This window comes from Phaenicophaeus curvirostris, chromosome 5 (assembly GCF_032191515.1).
Source record: "Phaenicophaeus curvirostris isolate KB17595 chromosome 5, BPBGC_Pcur_1.0, whole genome shotgun sequence".
Classification (NCBI taxonomy): domain Eukaryota; kingdom Metazoa; phylum Chordata; class Aves; order Cuculiformes; family Cuculidae; genus Phaenicophaeus; species Phaenicophaeus curvirostris.
In genome coordinates this window covers 26,687,259-26,712,031 of record NC_091396.1, presented here as the reverse complement: position 1 = coordinate 26,712,031, position 24,773 = coordinate 26,687,259, and the positions used below count along the sequence as shown (strand labels likewise).

General features: G+C 40.8%; 1 protein-coding gene across 3 annotated transcripts in view; it reads right to left on the bottom strand.

Moving 5' to 3' along the window:
• PLA2G4F (phospholipase A2 group IVF) overlaps positions 1–24,759 on the bottom strand; it is a 30,730-nt gene extending 5,971 nt beyond the window's left edge. For all 3 annotated transcript variants that reach the window (XM_069858036.1, XM_069858037.1, XM_069858038.1), the window contains exons 1-15: positions 23,789–24,759; positions 22,304–22,541; positions 17,786–17,858; positions 12,986–13,122; positions 11,499–11,627; positions 10,039–10,079; positions 9,401–9,443; positions 8,157–8,223; positions 7,689–7,858; positions 5,628–5,741; positions 5,107–5,144; positions 4,046–4,181; positions 3,204–3,340; positions 1,523–1,745; positions 775–889 (exon numbers count right to left, since the gene is read on the bottom strand). In XM_069858036.1, coding sequence (XP_069714137.1) covers positions 775–889; positions 1,523–1,745; positions 3,204–3,340; positions 4,046–4,181; positions 5,107–5,144; positions 5,628–5,741; positions 7,689–7,858; positions 8,157–8,223; positions 9,401–9,443; positions 10,039–10,079; positions 11,499–11,627; positions 12,986–13,122; positions 17,786–17,858; positions 22,304–22,541; positions 23,789–23,823 — 1,696 coding nt within the window. In that variant the 5' untranslated portion in view covers positions 23,824–24,759. The remainder of the gene's footprint in view (positions 1–774; positions 890–1,522; positions 1,746–3,203; positions 3,341–4,045; positions 4,182–5,106; positions 5,145–5,627; positions 5,742–7,688; positions 7,859–8,156; positions 8,224–9,400; positions 9,444–10,038; positions 10,080–11,498; positions 11,628–12,985; positions 13,123–17,785; positions 17,859–22,303; positions 22,542–23,788) is intronic.
• Between the last annotated feature and the right edge of the window lie 14 nt (positions 24,760–24,773).

The window sequence follows — 24,773 nt, the reverse complement described above, 5'->3', positions numbered from 1 at the left end:
TTGCCTTTCTTCACACTACTTACAATCTCTCAGCAACTATTAAAGTATTGACTTGAAACCTCAATTGACCCACTGCGTCAGACTTCATTGCCTGTTTATTGAAATGCCCTCTCATGCTTGAGTTATCCACAGATATTTGCAAATCAAATTCACTGTCATACACACACAATCCTCCAGAACAACACAAACCAAAAAGTCACATAATGGTACACAGTTGGTCGCAAGCATTCGTGTTCATGTCTCATTGTATCTATTCACACCTGTTGCACAGTATTTAAAGATTTGTGTGACCTGGAATAGGATTGACCTTCATTTTTCACTGTAATTGTATAACCAGCAAGAATCCAGGCTGCTAAATATCACAATTTCGATGATGCATGCTACAAGGTTGCCAATCATCATTTTACATGAATCCTACATAAAAGTTCTCAGAGAACACAAAAGAAAGAAGGTCACCTAATCACCAAGAACTTCAGTTCTCCCATTCAGACAGAGACTCATGTATTGTAAGAATCTTCCCTCTTAGCTCCTGAAAACTTCAGGCAATTTCTAGCAAAGTATGTGGAATGAACAGCAGAACTGAATCTTGTTCCTCTGTTACAGCCATGATGAAGACATTTGTGATAATACACTGCCAATCAGTATCCTATTGCCTCTTGCACTCCTAGCTTGAGCCACGTTCCCTGTTGTCAGCTACTCACTACCCATGGAACTGGATAGGTCAAAGGAATTTATGGATTTTAGCAAACAAAAATAAATTTGCCATGTTCATACCTGCAAAGTCACCACTGCTAATATTGGGTCTCACATTGACAGCTGCATAGATAGGATAGGGGTTTTGGCCCCATTTCACAGCTTCTTGCTGATCAGACAGCTTTGATGGATCTTCCTGGTCACAAGTAAAGAAAGAGAAGCACACTTAAGTCAGATAAGTTCTGTACCCATACTTTGATAATATTAAGACGTTGCATAGCATTTCTGACTAACAACACTACTAATACAAACTCTTTTTTTCCTCCCTCTGTCCACACATCTGGTTAGATTTTTGCCAGAGTATTTCTGCAGTTGCATGTTTAGAATGTTGGGTGTTATTAATAAGCTAGTTCTTAATAAGCTAGTTCTTAATAAGCTAGTTCTTAATAAGCTAGTTATCCCTCTGATTTCTTATTTCAGTTGTTATAGTAAATACTGCACAGTAACACTGTTTTGCGAACCAATATCATTCTTTCTTAGGCTTAAGCTAACCAATACAAAAGCCCTTAATTTAACAACAGTCATTCCAAGTAAACACTATGTTTTTCTATAGCACTGATCTAATTCAAAGCTCTTTACCAAAGAAGGCTGCGAGGAAACCTGGGGCAAAAAGAGACAAAAACCCCCGTTGTTTATCCAACAACACTATTCCAAAACAGCTCACAAAGCTGGAGGGTAGTTGGGTTTTTTCGACACCCAACAAGTAGGAGAGTAGAGCGCCCACCTGGAGGGCAAACATCAGTACACATCCAAACGTGAACGCTTTTACCTTCTGTTGTAGGAAATATTCCACAATAAGGCCCCACAAATCTGTAAAGGAAACTTTCCGTCCACTAATCTCCATTGCATTCAGCTCCTGGAAATAGTATTTCAGCCGTTCTGGGGAAAATGCCCCTGCCTTGCTGCTGGACATGGTACTCTGAGCATTTCTGATTGCATCTTGAAGGTCTTTCTGTGACCATTCAGGGTCTTGATACAGTGTTGATAAACACCTGAAAATGCTTATATTAGTGTCAGCAGTAATCATGACCCTCATATAAACAATCATTTTAGCTAGTTATTATTAATGTTGTTGCACTTAACAAAAAGCTTGAGAAATCTCGCTAAAAGATAAAATATCGTGAAGAGAAAAGAGACCATAATAACAGATCTCTGAACTCTAAAATCTGCTGAAAATCCTGACACCCACAGGACAACTTCATCCTGATTGCTAACATACCTTTCAAGGATGTTCCAAGCAGCATATGCTAGCACACTTAAGCTAGTTCATAAATAGAATCATCGTATCACTAGCTTGGAAAAGATCTTTTCAATTATCAAGTCCAACCATTCCTATCTGCCACTAAACCATGTCTCTGAGCACCTCATCCACCCGTCTTTTAAATATCTTCAGGGATGGTGACTCAACCACCTCCCTGAGCAGCTTGTTACAGTGCCTGATGAACCTTTCTGTGAAAAAAATTTTTCTGATATCCAGTCTGAACCTCCCCTGGAAGAGCTTGAGGCCATTCCCCCTTGTCCTGTCCCCTGCCACTTGGGAGAAGAGGCCAGCACCCACCTCTCTACAACTATAACTTTCTACAACTAAAATGAGTTAACTCCAGGCCATAACAATCCTAAGAGGCTGGCTAACAGCAAGGGTGCTACTGCATATTGCAACAGAGGCCACAGCTTTCATCAGAATACGGGTCTGATTAAATGAGAAACTAGTTTGCACACTATTGACTATCCACATGAACATTTTGGAAGTCTATCCATGAATCAGAAGAGGCAGGGCTAGATCACAAAGCTAGTGGAAGACTACTAGGTACATAGGAATTAATTTAACACACAAAACTCTGGAAGGAGGGATTATACCGTCAGGTTGCATAACTCCTCCGTGAAATCATTTCACAAAAACAATGCATACTGATGAGGAACGATTTCACCACAAATTCCAAGAACTGAGCTACTGAAACTTTCTAGCCCTGTTTAACATTTCAGCACATTGCTCCAGTTCATCAAAGAGCAAGCCAGTGCTTCTCCTAAGGTTCAGCTGCATACGATATTTTGGAAGGTGGTAACATAGCGGTCCACGTGGACACGTTTCCAGTGACTTCCATCACCCCAGTTATCTCCTTGTTAAGAGCAAGTAAATGGGTAAAGCCTTGAAGCTAGGGCTCTAAGGGAACACACAGCTGTTTTATTCATGTAATACAGTCTAATATTTAACTGCCAGGCTTGCAAAAACAGTAGATTCATAAATTTAGACAGTAGCTGTATGGCTTAGAAGTGATAATGGATCTCTTGGAATCTTCAGGATCCCCATGAGAATTCACAGGTGAGAACTGTGAAAATATTTCACTTTGTTGTCTGTTTACAGACGGTACAAATGCAGTTCTGGCCTTTTTTGCATCAATGCTAACATATTCACCTCTAAGCTTCTGGAATCAATTCTGCATGTAACTTACCAAGTAGAGCCAGAAATCCCACACAGATATATTGCAGCATCCAAAAGGCCCAGCTGCTGAAGCCCAGCAAGACTGCCATAGAATGATGTCAGTGCTCTCATCCCACCTCCAGACCCCAGTACTGCTACAACTGGAACCTGCAGGCAGCAAAACTCTGAAGTCACAATCACAGACATTTGAATTGCCAATAAATTACAGAACTAATCCCATTTAAATCTCATTCTTAAAAAAAGAAGAAATAAGATCTCTATTTATATTTCAAGTAATTTCAGCTTTGATTTCAACTGCAACTATCTCTACTTTGTAACTGAAATATATTGTCTACTAGTAAACGTTGCAGTGTCGTGTTAGGGGCAGTCACCAAAATTGTTATATTTACTGTCACATATTTCTTTACATGCCATACAATACATACATTAGAGTAAAAAAGCAAAGGAAATAATTCTTCTAACAGGACCTAAAGGTCACAGAGTAAGGTATTAGGCTGTCTAGATATAACAGTTTTCTCAAATCATCAATTAGGAAGCTGTTTGTGTGGTCTGAGCTCCAATTTAACATTCTGAAACAGACATTTCCATCACAATTCAGAGCTCAAAACCTAGACAGAAGATTTAATTAAAGAAGGTACATATATTCTTTTTTTTTGTTCCAAAACACACACAATCCCCCTCAAAATTTTAGAAATGTAACAACATTTGAGACTTCAGAACTGAAATGTCATAGGGATCTATCTCATGCCACAGTGAACACAAGCCATTTTTTTCTGTTGGTTACAGACAATACCTAATTATCAACAAAGCATAAAGAGTTTTATGAATCTCACTACAGCACTTGCTCAATACCTCATCACTTGGAGGGGATTCTTTTAAGTGAAGGGTCTTCCTTAGTGCTTTAGAAACTATTTTCTTCCTTTTGTCCAAAAATTCTCTCTCCTCTTTACAGAGGTCAAAACCCAGACGTATATCAAGATCCCACGAGCTGCAATAGAAATTAAGACAAAAAAAAGCCCAAAATTTTGGAAGATTTATAATTACCAGGAAAAAGCAACTTCTGTGAACACACAGTATAGGTGTTGATCTGAATCATTGGGTCAAACTCTGAAGTTTTAGTGTATATCTATACACCAGCTATTTTGTAACAACAGTTTTTGAATCAAAATTAAGAACTTCTCCCTATTGTATTTGTCCCTTAACATCTAAACAGAAAGTTCATGTCAAGCAGCATTCAGACTAAGCTTCAGGAATTTCATAAAGCAAAGATTCTCAGCAGGTGAAGAAGATTGTACAATGAGCAACCAAATTCACCATACTGACATGGATGGAGAAATGAGGGGAAGAGAAATTTTAAAACAGAAGTTTCTGAACCTGAGAGGCAGAAGGGAACAATTGAATACCAATAAACTTGCTATGAGATTGTGAAAGGGAAGTAGAATCTTCAGTTAATGACTCTGTACCAAATGACCCTATCAATTTAATAGCCACCTGCTTGGTTTTACATGCTATTCTTTCATTAACACTCCTTTCTTGCATCCTTCTATTTTATAGTTCAAGATCTTCACACGCTGAGAAATCCTTTCCTATTTGTCAGTACAGCACTGCACATATTCTGGGAACTATCTGTAACTAAAAAAAAACCACTTAATATTTGCACCAGCTACTTTACATTTAAACATCAGGAACATAAGATTTGTTCAGATTTCAGAAAGACTAACACCAATTCTATAGGTAGTATCTGTAAAGTGAAGAGACACAGCCTTCGGGATTAAAATAACCAAAGAGATTTTTCTTTAATCTATCCCAAGAGATCAATGGAGACAACAGACCTCCCCAGAACAGCAGAGCTCTTTCACTGCAAGAATAGAGGTCTTTTCTGATTTTTAGAGGTTTTTGAGGTTCCCACTCACCTCTCTTCAGTTTTCAAACTCATATCCAAACTTTGCCCCTGTGAAAAGGGAAAACATATCTTGCAACTGATAGCAGCTACACAGAGGGAATTATGATGTGAATGGGGTCACTTGATAATAACGAGAACAGTACTCTCATTCACAGAACTACACCTTCGGGATACCTTTCACTTGCACCAATTTCAGACATTTTTAATAGCCTCCACAAAAAGTAAAAATGTACTCAGAGAGCAGGGTGGAAAAAATATTCTGCTGCAAGCTTCTTGCTTTTCTCCTCCTCTGATATTTTCCTAACAGACTTTTGCTTGAAAAGTGATGAATTTCATACTTATTTTGCAAGACCCAACCATGAAAGTATTTGTAGAAGAACTGCACTGAGTAATCTTAGTATTTTATTCTAGATAGGAGTGCCAGTTTCCTGGCTAAGAATCATGGGCAGCTTAGCATTCAAATTGCCTAGAGGAGAGGGGGGAAAACGTTACCCTAATCATGTTAAAACAGGTAAAAAATGTTAAAATTACCTCTCCCAGAGAAACGATTCTATCAACTTCTTGTCCAATAGGAAGGGAATTAACTGGTACAGTTCCCAGTCCCAGAACCGTAGTATGCTCTTCAATATCAGGGTTCACACCATCCTAATAAAAACAAAAAATGTCACTTACGCTCTCTAGAAAAAGGTTAAAGATATGACTTTCCTATGTCAAAACAACAAATAATCCTTCAGATCATTATAACTAAATCTTTCACAAAAGTCTAGGGTTTTTCAAGTTCATCCTGCTCTCTGCTTAACAGATCTTTGCTGGGATTATTCCTGTCGCTTTCTTTTTCTGTTGCTGGTTTGTTGTTTTCTGGTTTTGGGTTTTTTTTTAAATTTAGCTGCGCCACAAGCAAAAAATCTGCAACTCAAAACATAAAATTGCCCTCCAAAAATAGATGTGTTCTCACAAGTGTCAAAAATCTCATGAAAGTTTTATTGTCTCCGAAGCAGGATTTGGAAAAGATACCAACAAGGCAACAGTGTTAGACATACAGAAGAAGTGCCACAAAATAGGAAATGATAGCTTTAGAGGTAAATGGGAGCATATAATTAAAAAAAATCATCTTTATAAGCAGAGCAAATTAAATGAAATCTTTGCATTTCCTCCCATGTTGTATTAGCAAGTAGCTAGCTCTCTTCATACAAAGCCATGTGCTGATGCCTAAATTTATTAGAGGCATATTTAAAAAAACCTCACATCACAGGGCCACACTTAAACCTACACAGCCTCTCAGGTGGGCTGGAGCCTTTACACCCACCACAGACTTCAATCCTTGGAAGAAGACAGGACCTTAAAGATGTAATAAGTCAGATAAGACAGATAAGGAACCACCTTCACATTTCACAGATGTTTTCTGACCAGAAATAGTTGTCTTGCGTCCAGTGTCCCTCTAAGCCCACTGTCCTCCAAACAGGGTCAAGTAGCATGCATTTAGGCACACCGCAAACAACATTTCTCTGTTTCTGGCACTCTCCTATCTCTGATAAGAGATGCTGGATGGCTTTGCGCTGTATGCCAGCTCTTAAAGAAGTATGTTCTGCTAGCTACTGAGGGTGCATTTTTTGACTGCTTAAGTCCAAGTCTCTCTCTTCTGCTTATGTTTACTGCCCAACATACCCCATTGCAATGCTACTCTTCTATATTTCTTTTTGTATTTTCTTCTCCACAGCTGCCTTTAGACCAGTCAAGATCACCATCTGCGTTCATGCTACCCAGCTGCTTGTGGAGATTAAGAATGAATAGTTCCCTTGCTCTCATTTTTGGTGCCTGGCTATACTGGGAACAGTCATCACAATGAATATTAAGTCACTCCTATGGGACATACATTGCATGGGAAGCTGTAGAAACTGTGAAGTGATAGACAAAGATAAACAAACCTTTTCAAATGGCACATGCTCTACAAGCTTCTAATAGAAAAGACCTCCTATAGAGTAACTCAATAGCTGAAAGTAAAGATTTCATCATGTAGCTAGTATGTGCAGATCCAGGGGTTTTTTTCAACCCTCAAGCCTGAATAGATTTTATTGTTGGGAAGTGTACAATTTTAAGACAAGTTCACCTCCTTACTCACTCAAAGATCTAATGAAAACCCCAACATTTTTATTCAATTTTTTAAATAAAAAACAGTAGCGTGCAAAAAGAAATGATAGAGAAAAACTTATCTTTCTGCCCATAGATTCCTAATACATAACCAGAAAAATAATACATCCATTGAAGACAGGTTTCCTGTTTTGATCTGAGCAGTTATAACATTACGGAGTTAAGTTTGTTCAAAGAGGTAAATCTGGAAGTAATGAGTAACCTTCAAACAGATGGTCTTTAGCACCACATACATGGAGTACTCCACAAGAAACTTGCTTTCAACATAAGCTTTTGACATCCACACATACCCGAACAATATACTCAAAACTAACATCCCTGAACATGTGAAGAAGTCCCTGCCCTTCTTGTGGTCAAATTAAGGCAGTTCAGCTTACATTTAAATGATGTGAATTTAGTCAGATGTGGGCTGTAAACTTTCTAGCAGCCAGTACTGATGCTAACCTGTAGGACAGATATGGTTTGCTCCAGCTGCACTTGCAGTTCTGGACACATTTCTTTATCCACATGAAAGACAAATGAGGTCCCATAATCCTTTTCATTGTCTGGTCTCCAAGGAATACACAACTGCTTCTCATATGCACCTGGAACAGACAGCTTGACCTCACAGCTCCCTGTGCATTAGAATAAGAAGTTTAGATCACAGAAACCATTTAAAAAATGTTGAAAATCAGATACTTTAAGTGTAGCTGAGACTATGTAAACACAAGCAAAAACTCCTGTGTGGTAGCCAGCATAAATGGCCCAATATTTTTCACTATTAAAACTAAAATCAATATTAACTTAAAAAGTCAATGTTGTAGTCAGTAAATAAAACCACACTGTCTGTACAGACAGAATCAAGTCTACCCTCTCTCCCAAGGAATAAACATGCTGAAGAGGAGGTCTGACAAACTCTGCAGATAGTCCTACCTTGCTGTTTCTCATTTGTTTTTTCCTCTTTGTTGACAGAGCCTTGTAGAGACAAGCAAGGATGAACCTATGAAAAGAAGAAACCAGTTCTGGTTATGAGACTTTAGTTCTTTAGTTCACTTCTTTGCTAAAGCTTAATTCACTTACTCTAGTAGTTCTAGTAGTTGTAGGTTTACAGCTACAAGCTGTCAAAAAAAACCCAAAACACCACTAAAGATTATTTTCTCTTTCAAATAAAGAGCAAGTTTTGTTTCAATAAGATGGGATTATTTGCTCTTGTTTCAAAATCAAAACCACCCTTCCTATTCGAGTTACTTTTTTTTTTCCAAACAGTACTTCAGAGTTACAAGTTCACAACAGCTGGGGGGTTTCTGTTGTTTTACTCTTTATTAAATGCATGCGTGAGTACCTGTTCAGAACCTGTTCAGATCCAAGCAAGCACTTCATAAATTCTGCCATGACTCTGTCCTGGATTGTCCATGTCCTCATGAAATTTAGTCTCTCACACCATTCAATCATCAGCTTCCCTTCTAGGACAGCAGATGAGATACTTAAATGGTCATGATTGATCTAAAAGATAAGCAACTACTCCACTGCTTGAATGTAAGACTGATTTGCCAAGGCAAATAGGAACACACTCTCCTGTAAAATAGTTTGCAGAACTATGCTATTAAATGCCACCATTTTTTTCCTGAAAAAATGTATAAACTCTACATTTCAAGAACAATGAACTCTTTCCCATTCCTTTGAGGGGAGAAAATATGTGCTACGCCTAGATCTTTAATGTATAGAACACCAATTTTCTTGGACTGACTGCCCCAAGAGAACAGACAAATCCCACAGGATAAAACCAAAAGATAAATGGCACTGAAAAAAAGGATAGAAATAATAGCTATTAAGACAAGAAGGGGGACTATGCCTGGCCAGCATCTAGGCTAGAATCTTCAGTATAATCTGCAAGACACACTAGCCTCCTAAAGACATTTTCCATTTATATCTTTTAAAACATCCCTGCCTGGGAGAAGAATAAAAACACAACCCTTGCTGTGAGCTCGTGTCAAGTTTTAAAAATTAAGGAAACTTTTTAAACCAGAAAATTAAAAAAAGAGAGGTAGATGCTGAAGATAATAGAAGCTATTTTGATGCAGGAGTTGAATTCTCACCAATTCTTATCCTCTCGCTACTAAAAACCTACCCTTAGCAGTAAACCCCAACACATATGTAATTGACTTCCATGTACTTACCACAAGGACTCCATTGGTCAATACCTCTATAGGAGCATCTGAACTGTGAAAGGAAGAGAATTAATGCAAATAAATTTGGGGTTTATTTCGCTTCATCCTACTTTGCAAACTAACTGCCTAGATAAGAGGTGGGGGAGAAGGGTCCTCAGAGCAAGAGATCTATGCAAACTAGACTGACATCAAATAGATTTCCCTTCACAGAACAATGAGGGGAAAAAATACTAAAGAAAAAATTCCACTGCAACTATAAGCATGTGCTGTGAGGTCTCCCCAACTCAGTTATTTTCATAACCTAGACAAAAGCTGAGCTTAGACAGACTATCAGATAGACAAAGTATTCAGTCATTTATATTGCAATGTTAATTCTAAGTATTCCACTTATAAGTGACTCATCCACAAAATGTTTGTTTCCTTTGCAGCACTGGGATTCCCATTAAGTCTAGCAAAGTTGTATTTCTTCTTTGGTTCACCAAAAATTTTTGTGACTGTAGCTTTAAGGATATTTGTGATCAACCATTGGCAAACCAACTTGAACACCACAGAGAACACATTAGCATTATTATGGGCAAGATAGGGAAAGCAACTAAGACATGTATCAGCAGAGAACAAGTTCATTCAGCTCTTCAAGTAATACTCACCATTTCTCCAAGTAGAACTCTACATCCAGCTCTTCATTAGCCTTTGAAAAGGAAAGTTGAACACAGGTGACCCTTGATCTTAAGTATGGTTATGAGAAGTTTTTCAGAGAGCTTTCTTCCTGTATAGTAATTATTATAGTAACTATTTTTGTCCCAATTAAATTTTTGAAAGTTTAAATTTATGCATTTTGCTGTTGTCATTTAAACTCTCTTCCCTCCCCGGGCACATCCTATATGACTGGACACATCTATGTTTGAACAGACAAGCACATGCAAGTGAGAATTGGCTCTCAGATCTACTAATAAACAAAACCACCTTCTTCTGGCTCAAGTACCACTGCAGCGCCATCTCTTTAAACAGCTTCTACATGAGGCTTTGGGCTTCCTGCAATTTATTTTTTCACTAGATTGCACTCTTAGCTCATTGCTGCCTTTGTCTTGTACAGACTTTGATCCAGCCATTTTCTTCCCTGCCACAGCACACAATAAGTGCTTGGTACCAGACCTAATGCAGCTTTTAAAATAACCAAGTAGAAGCCAATCTGGGTAATTCTGTCTACTGAAACTGAATTTTCCAGTTCTATAATTACTGATCAAGATGACTTAAACATTCAGCAAACAGAACAGAGATAGTGGGAACGAGAGAGTAACTAAGTCTCTTTACATGATCACAAATCATTGAGTACCTATGATACTAACCAACACCTCCCTGCTAACTGCATACTAGTCAGCCTGCTTCTGACCACATCATTAGCACTGAAGTCCAGTTTCTCAAGAAAACACATTAGCTCACCTTTTATCCAGACCTATTGTAGCAGCGTGTTTGAGGCACTTACAAAAAAAGATGAGACTGGTGACATGGTTTGAGCTATGTAAAACAAGCTGTCTTGTGGCAAGTCCATAAACAGGTGCACAGGGACTGAGAGCAGCTTATAGGCACCTATGTCACCCACATGAAGCAGAGTTTAAGTGTAACTGAATCCAAGTCAGGGAAAGCAAGACCTTAGGCTTTTGATTTGTTAAATATAAAGGTAAACTTTTCAACAATCAACTTCTTCACTGCAAACTGATGATGGTCAATTAAGTAAAACAGTCTGCAGTGTCCTAACTGACTGCTGACTGCAAATATGTTTTATTTTAAGCCCAGTTTATGCCCCTCTAGTCTCCTGAAAAATCAATTCCCTTTAAAAGTGTTTTAACACCTTCTGAAAGATAGCAGTCATGCCAAGTTTCATTTAGTGAGCATCCCAAAGACTGTGGTGCACACACACAAAATAAAAAACAGCCTAGGGATTTTAGAAACTTCTCAGATGTCAGTAAAATGCTGTCGTCATCTGCTGACTCTTTTTCTCCTTCTGGCTTTCGCAACACAGACAGATGAACCAGCATGTACGGACAGATTCCTGTAATGAAGAGCTGCAGCTATTCACCATTGACCTGGGAAGAAGCCAGAAACTAACCTCAGGGTTCAGTCTGAAAGTGCGCAACAGGGGCTGACCCAGCTTCATGCCCCCTACATCAAAGACGATAGATGTGAGTTCATCGCTGATGAGCACATCCTTATCATAGAGTGTCAATTCCAGAATGTTCTAAAACCAAACAGAAACAAACAGCCTCAGATGAAGAGACAGAAACACTTCCACACACCTAAATACCTGTATAAAGTAGACACTTTACACTTTAATCGATACCCTTCCCCTTTCACATTCCTGAAGGGGATTCAATATTTCCAGCAAGAATAACAGCACAGTTAAGCAAAAAGCTCTAGTTCACAGTGTTTAGCTGAAAGGTTTTCTGGGCTTCCTAAGTAGAGAGACACCCCAGCTGAATGCATGTGGCAGCACTCTCCACAAGCTTGAGTCATAGATTTGCCTGAGGAAGCGATAACAATTTCCATTCTTTCAGCACGATTCAGTCCAGGATGTTATAGGGACCTATCGCTTCCTGCTCAGCACCAGCTCAGAGCAGGCAACCTAGCAGAAACTAACTGAAATAGACTAAATAAGCAGATACAGCACCCAAAAAAATGGCCCTGCAGCAACTAGTCTTTAAGAAGGCAAGACTGAACTTAGAATTGTGCTGGCATAGCCTTGCAGCAGTAACCAGACTGAGGCCTCATAATCCTGCAGGGGAAGAACAAGCTCACATGCTCTAAAGCTTCGTTTGCTGTTTTCTTACCATTTAAGTCAATTATCATTCCAGCTTTGTCACCAACAATTATAGAAAGGTACTTCAGTGAGGGGCATAGTTTCTTGTTACTAAGCACATTATTCCAAAGCCTAGGATGTTATTCAAAGCAAAAGTGCCATACTAAAACTTATCTTTTAAAGTACAGTTACCTTCCATCTACCATTAGTGTCTACTCTGAGAATGAATGCTGACAATCTGACGACTTTGTTTGGTACTCCAATAGTTCCTGCTCAGACAGCAGACAGATATACTGTGTTCAATAGCATGAATTTTGATTCCTCCATCACAGGAACTTATGAAAAAAAAATTACTGAATGAACTAAGTATCAAAGTGATTAGAAATTTAGCTTCCATCATCCTCAACCAGCCACTGGGCTCTGTAAGGCAAGTAGAGATACAAGAAGGCAACAGTCACACTGTGAAAGTAGAAGCAATCCTGGACCAGAAACTTGCTTTATCAAGGAATTTCCTTGAACTCTACCATGCAGTACCATAACTTCCCTTCCCTGAGTGACATTATAAGGAGGTTTATTGAAAATTCTAGCTGCAATTTACATGAGAGTTCAGTTACAAACTGATGTAGTTATCACTAGACACGAATAGTACAGCTTTCTCTACTACTGAAGATGATTGACACCTTACAAGCAACACTGGTTGTGAGAGTAACAACAATCCCTTGGTTTTCAATGAAGTATCAAGAGTAAATCAGTACACAAATGCAGGCAGGCCAACAAGCTCCATAAAGTTAACTCCTTACCTTGACAGCACTATGGATTCGATACTGGAAAGTTTCATTCCATTCCGGGTTATCAGAGTTGTCTACAACCCGAGTTTGGGAGACTATGGGAGATGCAGTGGGCAGCTTTAGTTCCACGTAGCAGTCTGCCTTGGACACTAGAGCAGAGAATAGAGACAGAAATATAACATCTTTAATCAAAAATACTATTTCCCATGAGCTCCTCATTTTCTAGATCTCATTGCATCACAGAAATGTGCAAATTCAAGGCTGAGCTTGTAAAGCAAAAATGTTTAATGAAATACACATCTTTAAACAGCAGCAAATTGAACATTAGGTACCTATATATTATTTTCTGGTTCATTGAAACCATAAAGCCCATCATAAGTGAGACTACTATTCAAAATGAACAACTTTCTGAAAAAGATTACTGTTGACATTGGGCCCATTGCCTCTTGTCCTGTCACTGGGCACCACTGAAAGGGTCTGTCTTCTTCATGCCCTCCTTTGAGAAAATTGTGCATGTTGATAAGATTCCCCTGAGCCTTCTCTGTAGGCTAAGCAGTCCCAAGTTCCTCAGCCTTTCTTCATATGAGAGATGCTTCAGTCTGTTTACAGTCATAGAATCATAGAATCACCAGGTTGGAAGAGACCCACCGGATCATCGAGTCCAACCATTCCTATCAAACACTAAACAATGCCCCTCAGCACCTTGTCCACCCGTGCCTTAAACACCTCCAGGGAAGGTGCCCTTTCACTAGACTCTCTTCAGTAGCTCAAGTATGTCTCATAGTGGAGCACCCAGAACTGGATACAGTACTCCGGATGCAGTTTCACCAGTGCTGACCTTGATCATCCTTGCAATGTTCCACCTAACACAGTCCAGGATACTGTTAGCCTTCCTTGCAGCAAGGTCACCTTGCTGGTCTATGGTCGGTCTTGCTGTCCACCAGGAGCCCCAGGTCCTTCTCTTGCAAAGCTGTTTTCCAGCCTATTGGCCCCCAGCACATACTGATGCACATGGTAGCTCCGCCCCAGATGCAGGACTTGCACTTCTAGTTGAGCTGCAGGATGTTACTGTCAGCCGACTTTAGTAGCCTGCCCAGGTCCCTCTGAATAGCAGTGTGATCCTTCGTTGTACCAGTCACTCCTCTCAGTTTTCTAACAGGAGCAGACTTCTGCCCCATCCTCCAAACCATCAACAAAGGTTACATCGCTACATACTGCCTCCCAGCTAGGCTTTGAATGACTGATCCCCGCCCTCTGAGCTCTGACATTCAGTCATTTTTCCATCCAAGTTCCTGTCTGCTCATCCAGTCCATACTTCATCAGCTTCCTTATGAGAATCTTATGGGAGATAGTGCCAAAAGCCTTCCTAAAGTCCAAGTAGGCAATATTCACCACTTTTATACCCTCGTCTCGTCTGTCCAAGAGCTCAGTTTTGTATTCCCTGAAAATAACTGATTGTCTCAGAGTCCTTCCTTCTTCCAGTTAATCATTGAAACATAGAAAGGTTTGGGATGGAACAGACATTAAATATGATCTACTTCTGTGAGCAGGGACACTTTCCAATAGATCAGGTTCCTCAAACCCTCATTCAGCCTGGCCTTGAACACCTCGAGGGATGGGGCAGCCACAACTTCTCTGGGCAACCACCTGTTGCAGTGTTTCTCCACCCTTACAGTTAAAAATGTCTTCCTAATATCTAATCTAAATCTCCCCTCTTTCATCTTAAACTGTTATCCCTCATCCTGTCCCTGCACTCCCTGATAAAGTGCCTCTCCTCAGCTTTCCTGTAGGCCCCCTTTAAGTACTGGAAGCTGCTATAAGGTCTCCTTGGAGCCTCCCTTTTTCTAGGCTAAACAAGACCAACTCTCTCAGCCTGAACTTGTACAGGAGGTTCTCCAGCCCTCTGATCACCTTCATGTCCCTCCTCTGGACTCTTAACAGATCCACACCCTTCCTGTGTTGAGGACTCCAGAACAGAACACAGTACTCCAGATGAGAACACATTCCAGGCTCATGTTGAGCTTCTCATCCACCAGTACCCCAAAGTCCTTTTCAGGGTTACTCTCAATCCATTCCCTGTCCAGCCTGCATTTGTGCTTGGATTGCCCTGACACAGGTGCAAGACCTTGCACTTGGTGTTGTTGAACTTCATGAGGTTCGCACAGGTCCACCTCTCAAGCCTGTCAAGGTCCCTCTGGATGGCATCCCTTTCCCTCCAACATGTCAACTGTGCCACACAGCTTGGTGTCATTGGCAGATTTGCTGAGGGTGCCTCAATCCCACTGTCCATGCCTGTGACAAAGATATTAAACAACACCGGTCCCAAAACCAACCTCCAAGGAACACCACTTGTCACTGATCTCCACTTGACCCATTGACCCCAACTCTTTGAGTGCAAACATCCAGTCAATTCCTTTTCCACCAAGTGGTCAAATTCATGTCTCTCCAATTGAGAGAAAAGTATGTCATGTGAGACAGCTTCAAATGCTTTGCACAAGTCTGCATAGATAATTTCAGTTGCTCTTCCCTTATCCACCAATGCTGTAGCCCCATCATAGGCCACCAGATTTGTCATGTACAAGTTGTTCTTAGTGAAGCTGTGCTGACTGTCACAAATCACTTCCTTGTTTTCCATGTGCCTCAGCTGAGTTTCCAGAAGGATCTGCTCCATGATCTTGCCAGGCACAGAACCCCAAGGTTTTCCTTTTTTCGTTTTTAAAAATGGGAGTCATGTTTCCCCTTTTCCAGTCAGTGGGAACTTCATCAGACTGCCACTTCTCAAATATAATGGATAGTGGCTCAGCAACTTCATTTTCATAGGGACCCACAGATGCATTTCATCAGGTCCCATGGACTTGTGCATCTTCAGGTTCTGTAGATGGTGTCAGACCTGATCTTCTCCCACAGTGAGTGGATCTTCAATCCTCCAGTCCCTGGTATGGCTTGAGCTCTTGCCAGTGAAGACTGAGGCAAAGAACTCATTGAGTACCTCACCCTTCTCCATACCTCAGGTAAGCAGATCCCCCATTTCCTGCCAGAGAGGTCCACATTCTCCCTAGTCTTATTTTCCTGTAGGTATGTCAGTGATAAACTTTTCTTGTTCTTGATACCCTTAGCCAGATTTAATTCAATAAGGGCTTTAGCTTTCCTATGTTGATCCTTGACTGTCCAGACACTTTCCCTGTATTCCTCCCAGGTTACCCACCCTCGTTCCCACTTTCTGTAAACTCACTTTTTGTGTTTATGTTTGTCTAGGAGTTCCTTGTTCATCCACACAGGCCTCCTGTTACTTTTGCCTAACTTCTTATTTACTGGGATGCATCACTCCTGAGCTCGGAGGAGATGATCCTTGAATATTAACCTACTTTCTTGAGTCTCTCTCCCCTCCAGGGCTTTACCACGCAGACTCATGAAGAGGCCAAAGTCTGTCCTCTCAAAGCCCAGAGTAGTGAGCTTGCTGCACACCCTCCTCATTGCTTGTAAGGATCTTGCATGGTCACTGGAGCCAAGGCTTCCCTTGAGCTCCACATCCCCCACCAGCCCTTTCTTGTTGGTGAGAACAATGCCTCTCCTTCTATCACTTGGAGAAGGAAATTATTATCAATGCATTCCAGGAACCTCCTGGATTGCTTGTGTCCTGTTGTGTTGTCCCTCCAACAGATATCAGAGTTGTTGAAGTCCCACAGGAGGACCACAGCTTGTGAATGTGAGGCTGTGTCCATCTGCCTATAAAGGGCCTCATCTGCTCACTCTTCCTGGTCCAGTGGCCTGTTGCAGACCCTCACCATAATGTCACCTGTCCCTGCCTTCCCTTCAGTCCTGACCCAAAGGCTCTTGCTCAGCTCCTCACCCACCCCCAGGTGGAGCACCATTCACTCCAGATGGTCATTGACATAGAGGGCAGCACCCCTTCCTCATCTCCCTTGCCTGTCCTTCCTGAAGAGCCTGTATCCCTTTATCCCAACACTCCAATCATAGGATCCATTCCAACATGTCTCCATGTTAAGGCCCATTTAACAGTGCAGTTATGGGAACCATTCTTCACTCAAGTTGAACAGAAGGGCAATAAAAAACATGTCTTCACAGCATGATTCTAGCCCTCAGACTTTCAAGAAGGGTTTTTCACTCCCTAGACAGTCATTTAGCATTACAGCAGTTCAGCATAAATTTAAGGCACGCAGAGTACTTTATTGTACTAAATATAAAGGGATTAAATCTCAAATGAGTTTTAAAGCCCCGAGAGCTTTACTTAACACGGAAACGTAAGAGGAAAGGAATATCAAAATATCATGCTAACAAAACCCAGAATAGGTAAATAGCAGTTTGTCTCTGAATCAGTCAACCACCTACCTCTGTAAAAAGATTCAATAACAAAGAAAATGGCAGACATATGAAAGAAAGCACTACTAGAACTGAGAAAACAAACATTTGGAAGTTAGAAATGAAGACTGGTACTTCCAGATGCAAGACGACTGTTCAGCAGGAGCAAGGGTGAAACTTGCCATGACCAGAGGACTGAATCCAGACAAAGGAACACAGAACAGGCCTCAGCATGACATCTAAAGGAGCACAGAAGCAGAACATTACCAGAACTTACCTGATCTTGTTTTGCAAAGCAGCAGGGTTAACCTGCAAATTGGCCTCAAATTAAGCTTTTAAAATACGTATAAAGCTTTACAAGAGAAGCCTTTGTTCAGACTTAAAAGCAATACACTGCGTAAGGCGAGAAGTTCCTATAACAATGCTACCTGCGATACAGGCATGCACTGAAAAAAAACATCTGTTTTCATAATAACTTGACTAAATACTTACACAGATCTGTACCCTTGATGTTTCTGGCTCGAAGGACTTTTACTGTTAGGTTGTAGTAAGGATGCTTCTCCCACTGAAAAGAGAGGAACAAGTTCCATAGAATCATAGAATTATAGAATAACCAGGTTGGAAGAAACCCACCGGATCATCAAGTCCAACCATTCCTATCAAACACTAAACCATGCCCCTTAGCACCTCGTCCACCCGTGCCTTAAACACCTCCAGGGAAGGTGACTCAACCACCTCCCTGGGCAGCCTGTTCCAGTGCCCAATGACCCTCTCCCTGAAAAAATTTTTCCTAATGTCCAGCCTAAACCTCCCCTGGCGGAGCTTGAGGCCATTCCCTCTCGTCCTGTCCCCTGTCACTTGGGAGAAGAGGCCTCCTTTCAGGTAGTTGTAGAGAGCAATGAGGTCTCCCCTCTGCCTCCTCTCTCCAGGCTAAACAACCCCAGCTCTCTCAGCCGTTCCTCATAAGGCCTGTACTCCAGCCCACTCACCAGCTTTGTTGCTCTTCTCTGGACTCACTCCAGAGCCTCAACATCCTTCTTGTGGTGAGGGGCCCAGAACTGAACACAGGATTCAAGGAGTGGTCTCACCAGTGCCGAGTACAGAGGGAGAATAACCTCCCTGGACCTGCTGGTCACACCGTTTCTGATACAAGCCAAGATGCCATTGGCCTTCTTGGCGACCTGGGCACACTGCTGGCTCATGTTCAGTCGGCTGTCAACCAACACCCCCAGGTCCCTAGTTTAGCATGTAACTAACTCAACTGCAATGCCTGCTATATAAACATACTACTATCAGTCCAGAGAAATTGATCAGACCAGGCAGCCTAAAATAAACTACTGATGAGTGAGTTTTGGAATATTTACAGCATTTTCAGTGTCCTGGAGTAAGACTAAAGTAGTCTAGAAGGAAACACGAATCCCTTTCAGCACAGCAGTGAGTGATTTCTTGGGGTAACTCCCAGTGGGCTTGCAGAGAGTAAGTTCCTTGTTTGGGGTTTCCTCTAATTATAGATCAATTTCGAACTGTTTAACTAGTTCATTCTTGTTGAAGGATAAGCAGATACAGAAGCTGCTCAAACTTAATTTCAGTCATGACTTGGCAAGTTCAAGGGTACTTTTCAAGGGCACATGCATGCTTGAGTAATACCAGACATGACAAGAATCTTAGCAGCATGGTCTGAAGATACAAACAGTATATGCTGTTTATAATGAGAAAAAAACCCCACATTATAATGAGAAAAAAACCCCACATTTTCATGTAGGAGCACATACTTCACAGTAGTTTGAGCAAGAAAAGATAAACCTTGAATACCTTTTCATTCTGGACTGTTACTGATATCACTTCACCAAGATAGATCGAAATGTAATCTCTGCTCTTGAAAGCTTCTTGTAAGCTATTTTTGGAAAGTAATATTAGTATCCAAATGCCTGGATATGTAGAGCAAAAATAAAGTCTGACTGAACACTAGAAGCGCATGAAGAAAAGTGGAAGGAGGGCAGGGGAAGACAAGAGAAAACAGCTCCAATTGATTTAGTGCAGAGATAGGACAGAAGTAATTGTGCAAGGCTCATGAACAGAATGGTATTCTACCTCACTTCCATCAGTTATGACAAAATCCTGTGCAGTTGCAAACCAAGGTTTTAATAACACAATAAAAGCAAGACATACATAGTATACTGAACAATTTTGTACCGAGTTCACCTTGACCAACAAGTGAGGGGTAAAAGTTACATGCACAGTCTAAGATCTCACACACAGGTAACAAATTCAATGTATGCAAATAAAATCCAATTATACTATTATTACTCTTAAAGGGCTCTTATTTGCAGCACTGATATGTTGAAGATACACCTCTCATTTGTAGAAACAGAAGGGAACAAGACATGCATACACATCTGTGATTCTGTGATCTAATTTCACCATGAGCTCTACCCTTCAGATGCTAGTTTTTCTTTCTTTTAAAAGGTTTCCTAAGCACCTCTGTTTTGTTCAGTCACTGACAGCTTTTAAGGCAGAGCCTAGCCTCCTTTCTGCCTCATCAAGTTGGGGAACAGACTACAGAAAGAAATTCAGCATTGCATATGTTATTCTCATCAACTTCTTAAAGGTGCTGCAACTCTTCAGGTTGTTGAGAAATGAAGCAACCAGATCACACCCCCACTGCTGTCAAAGCAATCATCACTCAGTGCAGCCTGACTGTCACCTGTAATTCAGATACTATCCGCAGAAGCAGTGCAGGACACCCTTGAAGATGGCATATCCTTCTTTTACTGCATACCATATGCCAGCATATAGTACTTACACATTCAAAAGAAAGTCCTTTCCAAAGGTCTCAAACAACCTTTGATTTGTTGTCAGTCATTACATAGCTGAGGATAAATTATGATCTGGGTGTGGAAAATGTAAGGGTGTATAATGCAACACACATTTCGCTCTGCTCCCAGTCCTGTGCTATGAATTATGCTAGAACCTTCCCCATGTGCCTTTTCTACTTATCTTTTATCCAAGGCAAAGCAAGGTCATAACATGTTACAAGGTGAGCTTGCAGAGTAATGAAGCATGACAGTATCTGATATGCTTTACTTAAACATATCAGGGAAAAGGCAGGCAAGAAATCTGTATGGGAAATGAGTGAGTAACAACAGCTCTGCCCATACGAGCGTACATGACAACATGTGACAGATGCAAGCAACCAATTTCTCCTCTGCAATTTGATGATTTTTCAGAATCACCCTCTTCCCAGAGCTCAGGACAGCGCATTTGAAGCAAAAAATAATTGAAATCCTTAAAATGAAGGTCCAACACAGAGCTCTCACACGCTCAGTCCTACTAACAACCATCAGTATCTTTCATCTATGATGCAGCAACAAGTGACCGTACAACAGATTATCCCAGTTACAGGACCCAGTAGTCTTTATTCTCATATAGCCCGGAACACCTGCCTTCATACAGGGGGATATAAGTGCTGGGGTCCTCTCCACATCTCTCAACAGATGCAGAGGACTCACCATAATAAGCATGCTAGTTTTATTACAGCACTGTTGTCAACAGCAAATAAAAAGGTAACTTCGAAGCCACATTTTCTTTTGTGTTCACAGCTAGCAGGCAAAGGAGGTAGTTCAGTCAAAGCAGTGCCCAGTTTACCAAGGGAATAATTTCCTCCTGTCCTGTTCCTGCTCCCAAGTAAACACTGTTGCCCACAATTCCCTTCCTCCTTATTTTAGCCACAGTGCCATAAGTTCACTTCTGGCTTTCCTAGGCACCCCGTGCACTTTCTCTCCTCCCCAGAAGTGTGCACCCACAGTCAGAAAAGGGGACTTTAGGCCAAGCCCTATGAGTCCTGATCTCCTGGAGCACAAGTTTTATAACCAGTTGGGTGGTATGAGCAGTGCAAACAGCTCAGTATCACAACAGCAGTGGTAAATGCTAGGCTCCCTCTCAGTTTGTTGTTTGTCTTCAGATGTGTGAAACTCCAGCTAAACTTCAGAAATTTGAGGAGATCTAATCATAATGAATTAACCTACAAAGCTGGAACCATGATCTGCTGCCCCTCCCTTTGCTCATTCACTATTAACTAGTTAATACAGGATCTCTCCCTGCCAGCCAGCACAACTTCACGAAGTCGTGACTAATTTTTTTATTTATTTATATAGTGAGCACTTGAGGGGAAACATCACATCCAGTTGTTTACAGGTTAACGGAAATCATGGCAGGCTAACAGCAGTCTTTTCTACCCTTCTACTCAAGTACTAAACAACAATGTAAAAGAAGATAACAAGGCAATTTTTATCACACAGGGGTGCACAGCAAGACATATAGGCAGCAAGCCATCTTATGACATTGAATAGTCACCTCAGCTTTAAGTTGTAGATTTGGGAGGGAGGGGGGCAGGTAATCAGATTGCACAGGAGGTCTGATCTATCAAGGCTCCTTTCACACAATTCAGTGTTATTCAAAATTGAGATTGTTGGCCACAGTCTTATATGATGAAATGATTATAAACCATTTAATGGACAAGCACATTGAAATCACTTTATCTAATGTGGTTGCACTGCATTATGAACAGGGGGTGAAGTCACCATTGCCATTTGTCTACTTTAGATTATTAAACCCTATGAGATAAGGTAGAGAGCAGAAAGGGACAGAATGGTAATCAAGTACACTCTGAAAGAAAACACATAAGCACTCTGTCTCTACTGATGTGAAGCCCAGTATGCTAGAGGTCCCCCCCATTCTCTCACCCCAAAAAAGTACTTGGCATCAGCTTAATTCTGTTCCCCTAAGGACAGAGAGACCTGCTTTGTGTTGTCTTACAGACCCTGAATTTACTAAACTGGAGTCTCCATTAGCATTATTGTTACCCAACACTTTCCTCTAATGACAAACTTTTTGATTAATTCCTGCAGAAGTGCAGGACTAGTTTTCCACATGTGCAGTAACAAGAAGTCATTACCAAACTACATTGGCTAGGGAATGCCACCTCAAAGACAGCACTAAAATTAGTCTTACCTGCCGGTGGTAAAACCCAGTCTCTTTCCTTTCCTTCCTTTGGAAAAGCATCGCTGCCAGGAAAGGCAGCACTTTGGGTGGAAATGGGCCCCGCAGCACCTCATGGAACATGGGAAAAACGTCCCGTCGTCTCTGACACGGAAACGCAAAAAATAAGAGCCTCCAGAAGCCTGGCTGTGAAGGGCTGCTTGCTATAGGCGCAGCCTGAAGTTTTGCGCAGGACTGGGCTGCACTCCAGCTACAAGAAGCGGAGGTGTGGCCTGTAATTGCCAAACAACCCAGTCCAACACCTTGCTAGCAGTTTTTTCAGATACTGGTAAAAGATAAAGGCAGCAAAGCAGCTCCAAACAAGGAAGCCCTGAGTAGCACCATTCCATGACTAAGCCACAACCTCAGAGCCCCCCCATATGGATTTTCTTTCAGAGTTCCAGCAACCTGGACTAGGACTTTGGGCATTTCAAACCCTTAAGAGTTTCACCATAACCTAAAAGAATATTTTTAAATAGAATGAAATTCCCATCTTACAAGCCTGAAGCAAAGTCAAACTTGTGATTGACTGTGGCTGTTCAGAGAAGTTTTGGGGAGGTCAGACTGGAGACACCATAATTTTATCTGCACTTGGATGTCTCAGAGAACATTAATTTATCACCAGATCTAGTATCTCGCTATGTGAGCAACCTGCGCAAGTCCCCCTTTATTGTCATTTCCATGTAGCACAGTTTTGATTCTTCCACCAAAGGTTCTTGAGAAAAATTGTATAACAGATACCGTAGATTTTTTTGAGTCTATTGTGCTTTAAAAATATTTTCACAGAATCACAGAATCACAGAATAACCAGGTTGGAAGAGACCCACCGGATTTTAAAGTAGTAAAGGAAGCTATTTACTGGATTTGTTTACTGGAACTATTACTGACTGGTTTGCTAATAGTATTGACACTTGGCATGTCTGGAGCTTTCTATTAAAGAGCTTGAACTGAAGCAACAGACAAAAAAAACCCCTTAAGTGGTTCAACAATTAGAGTGGCAAAGAATGTGTGAAAGCCAGTAATGCAGCATGTCACCAGCTCCATACAGATATGAGAATACGACACATTCTCAGCAAGCTCCCATTCATTAACCATTTCCTGTCATAATAACATTGCAAAACAGACAGTAACTGCTGTAAAGCTCTCATATGGTACTACATGATAAATGCAAAGACAGACACTGTGCTGAAAAAGCAGTTTTTTCGCATTTCTACATATCCCCGAGAGTAAAGAATTGTCATATTTTTATTTATCTTGGAAAAAATTACAGACCAGTAAGCTATTTATTTATATTTAATCCAATATAACTCACGACTATAAATTACAGGAAAAACGAGGTGATCTCGCACACTAAGATAACATGGAGAAATCACAATTATTCTCAACAGTTTATTACAGGCAGTATATAAAACCTGTATTTTACTTCAATTGCCCAACTGCATTTAAAATTAGGCTTACCTGTCTTCTGAAGTTCTGTCCTCTTCTGAATGCATCTAGGACCTCATGTTTATAGAATTTCTCTTGAAATTTACTCTCAAGAAAAACTGAAAGCTCTTCAGAACATATGCTTAAAAAATGTCTCACAGTCAACACATCATCCATTAGCAGTGCATGTGTGCTGTTATAGCCATCTACAGACACCACTCACAGCCAGCTTAATATCCAGAGACACTACTTGCTTTTGCCATTTCCTAGCAAATTAAGAAAATAAACAAGCAAAATGGCATCAAAAGATGACAAAGATGGCCTCACACCTGGCAGCTTTACTTCTGCTTGGATTAGCATCATTGTAGTGGTAGAGGTTTAGCAGTTATTTTGTTGCCGGCCAGCATGAATAAATGACACCATCACCAACCATACGATATAGTGCTTAAAACGTGTACAGCAAGGGGACTTCCTCTTGCTCCCATGAGCAGCACTAAGAGGAGAGCTGAGAGGCAGTGACTTGCAGCTGCATAATTAGAAGATACAAAGGTTCCAAAGGATGCTATCAAGGTTTCAGTTTCAAGGTTTTTTGATGGGTTAGTTTTCTCCAGAAATACTATTATACTCAATTGTCTGACATGGACACAAAGACTTATCTTCAGTGCTGGTATCTCCCAGTTCTATAGAATGAGAACACTGAAAATCTATATTCTAATTCCAACATTTGATGAGCCTATGACTTAAACATTTCCTGATTTGGTCACAAAGAGCTCAGCATCTGTCCTCACATGGAAACAGCACATCACCACTCAAAAAGTAATTGTCAATAATTTTAGTGTTCTCTACTAAGTACACATTTAGTGGTATAAGACCTCCAAAAACATTTTTTCAAAGAGAATACAAAAGTGGTTCTAGTAGGATTTTGAGAACATTCATAACTATACTATAAACTCGTAGATTTAAAAAACAAAGTTGAAAAGTGCTGACAGCTCTCATATGACATAGCTTCATTTGAGTT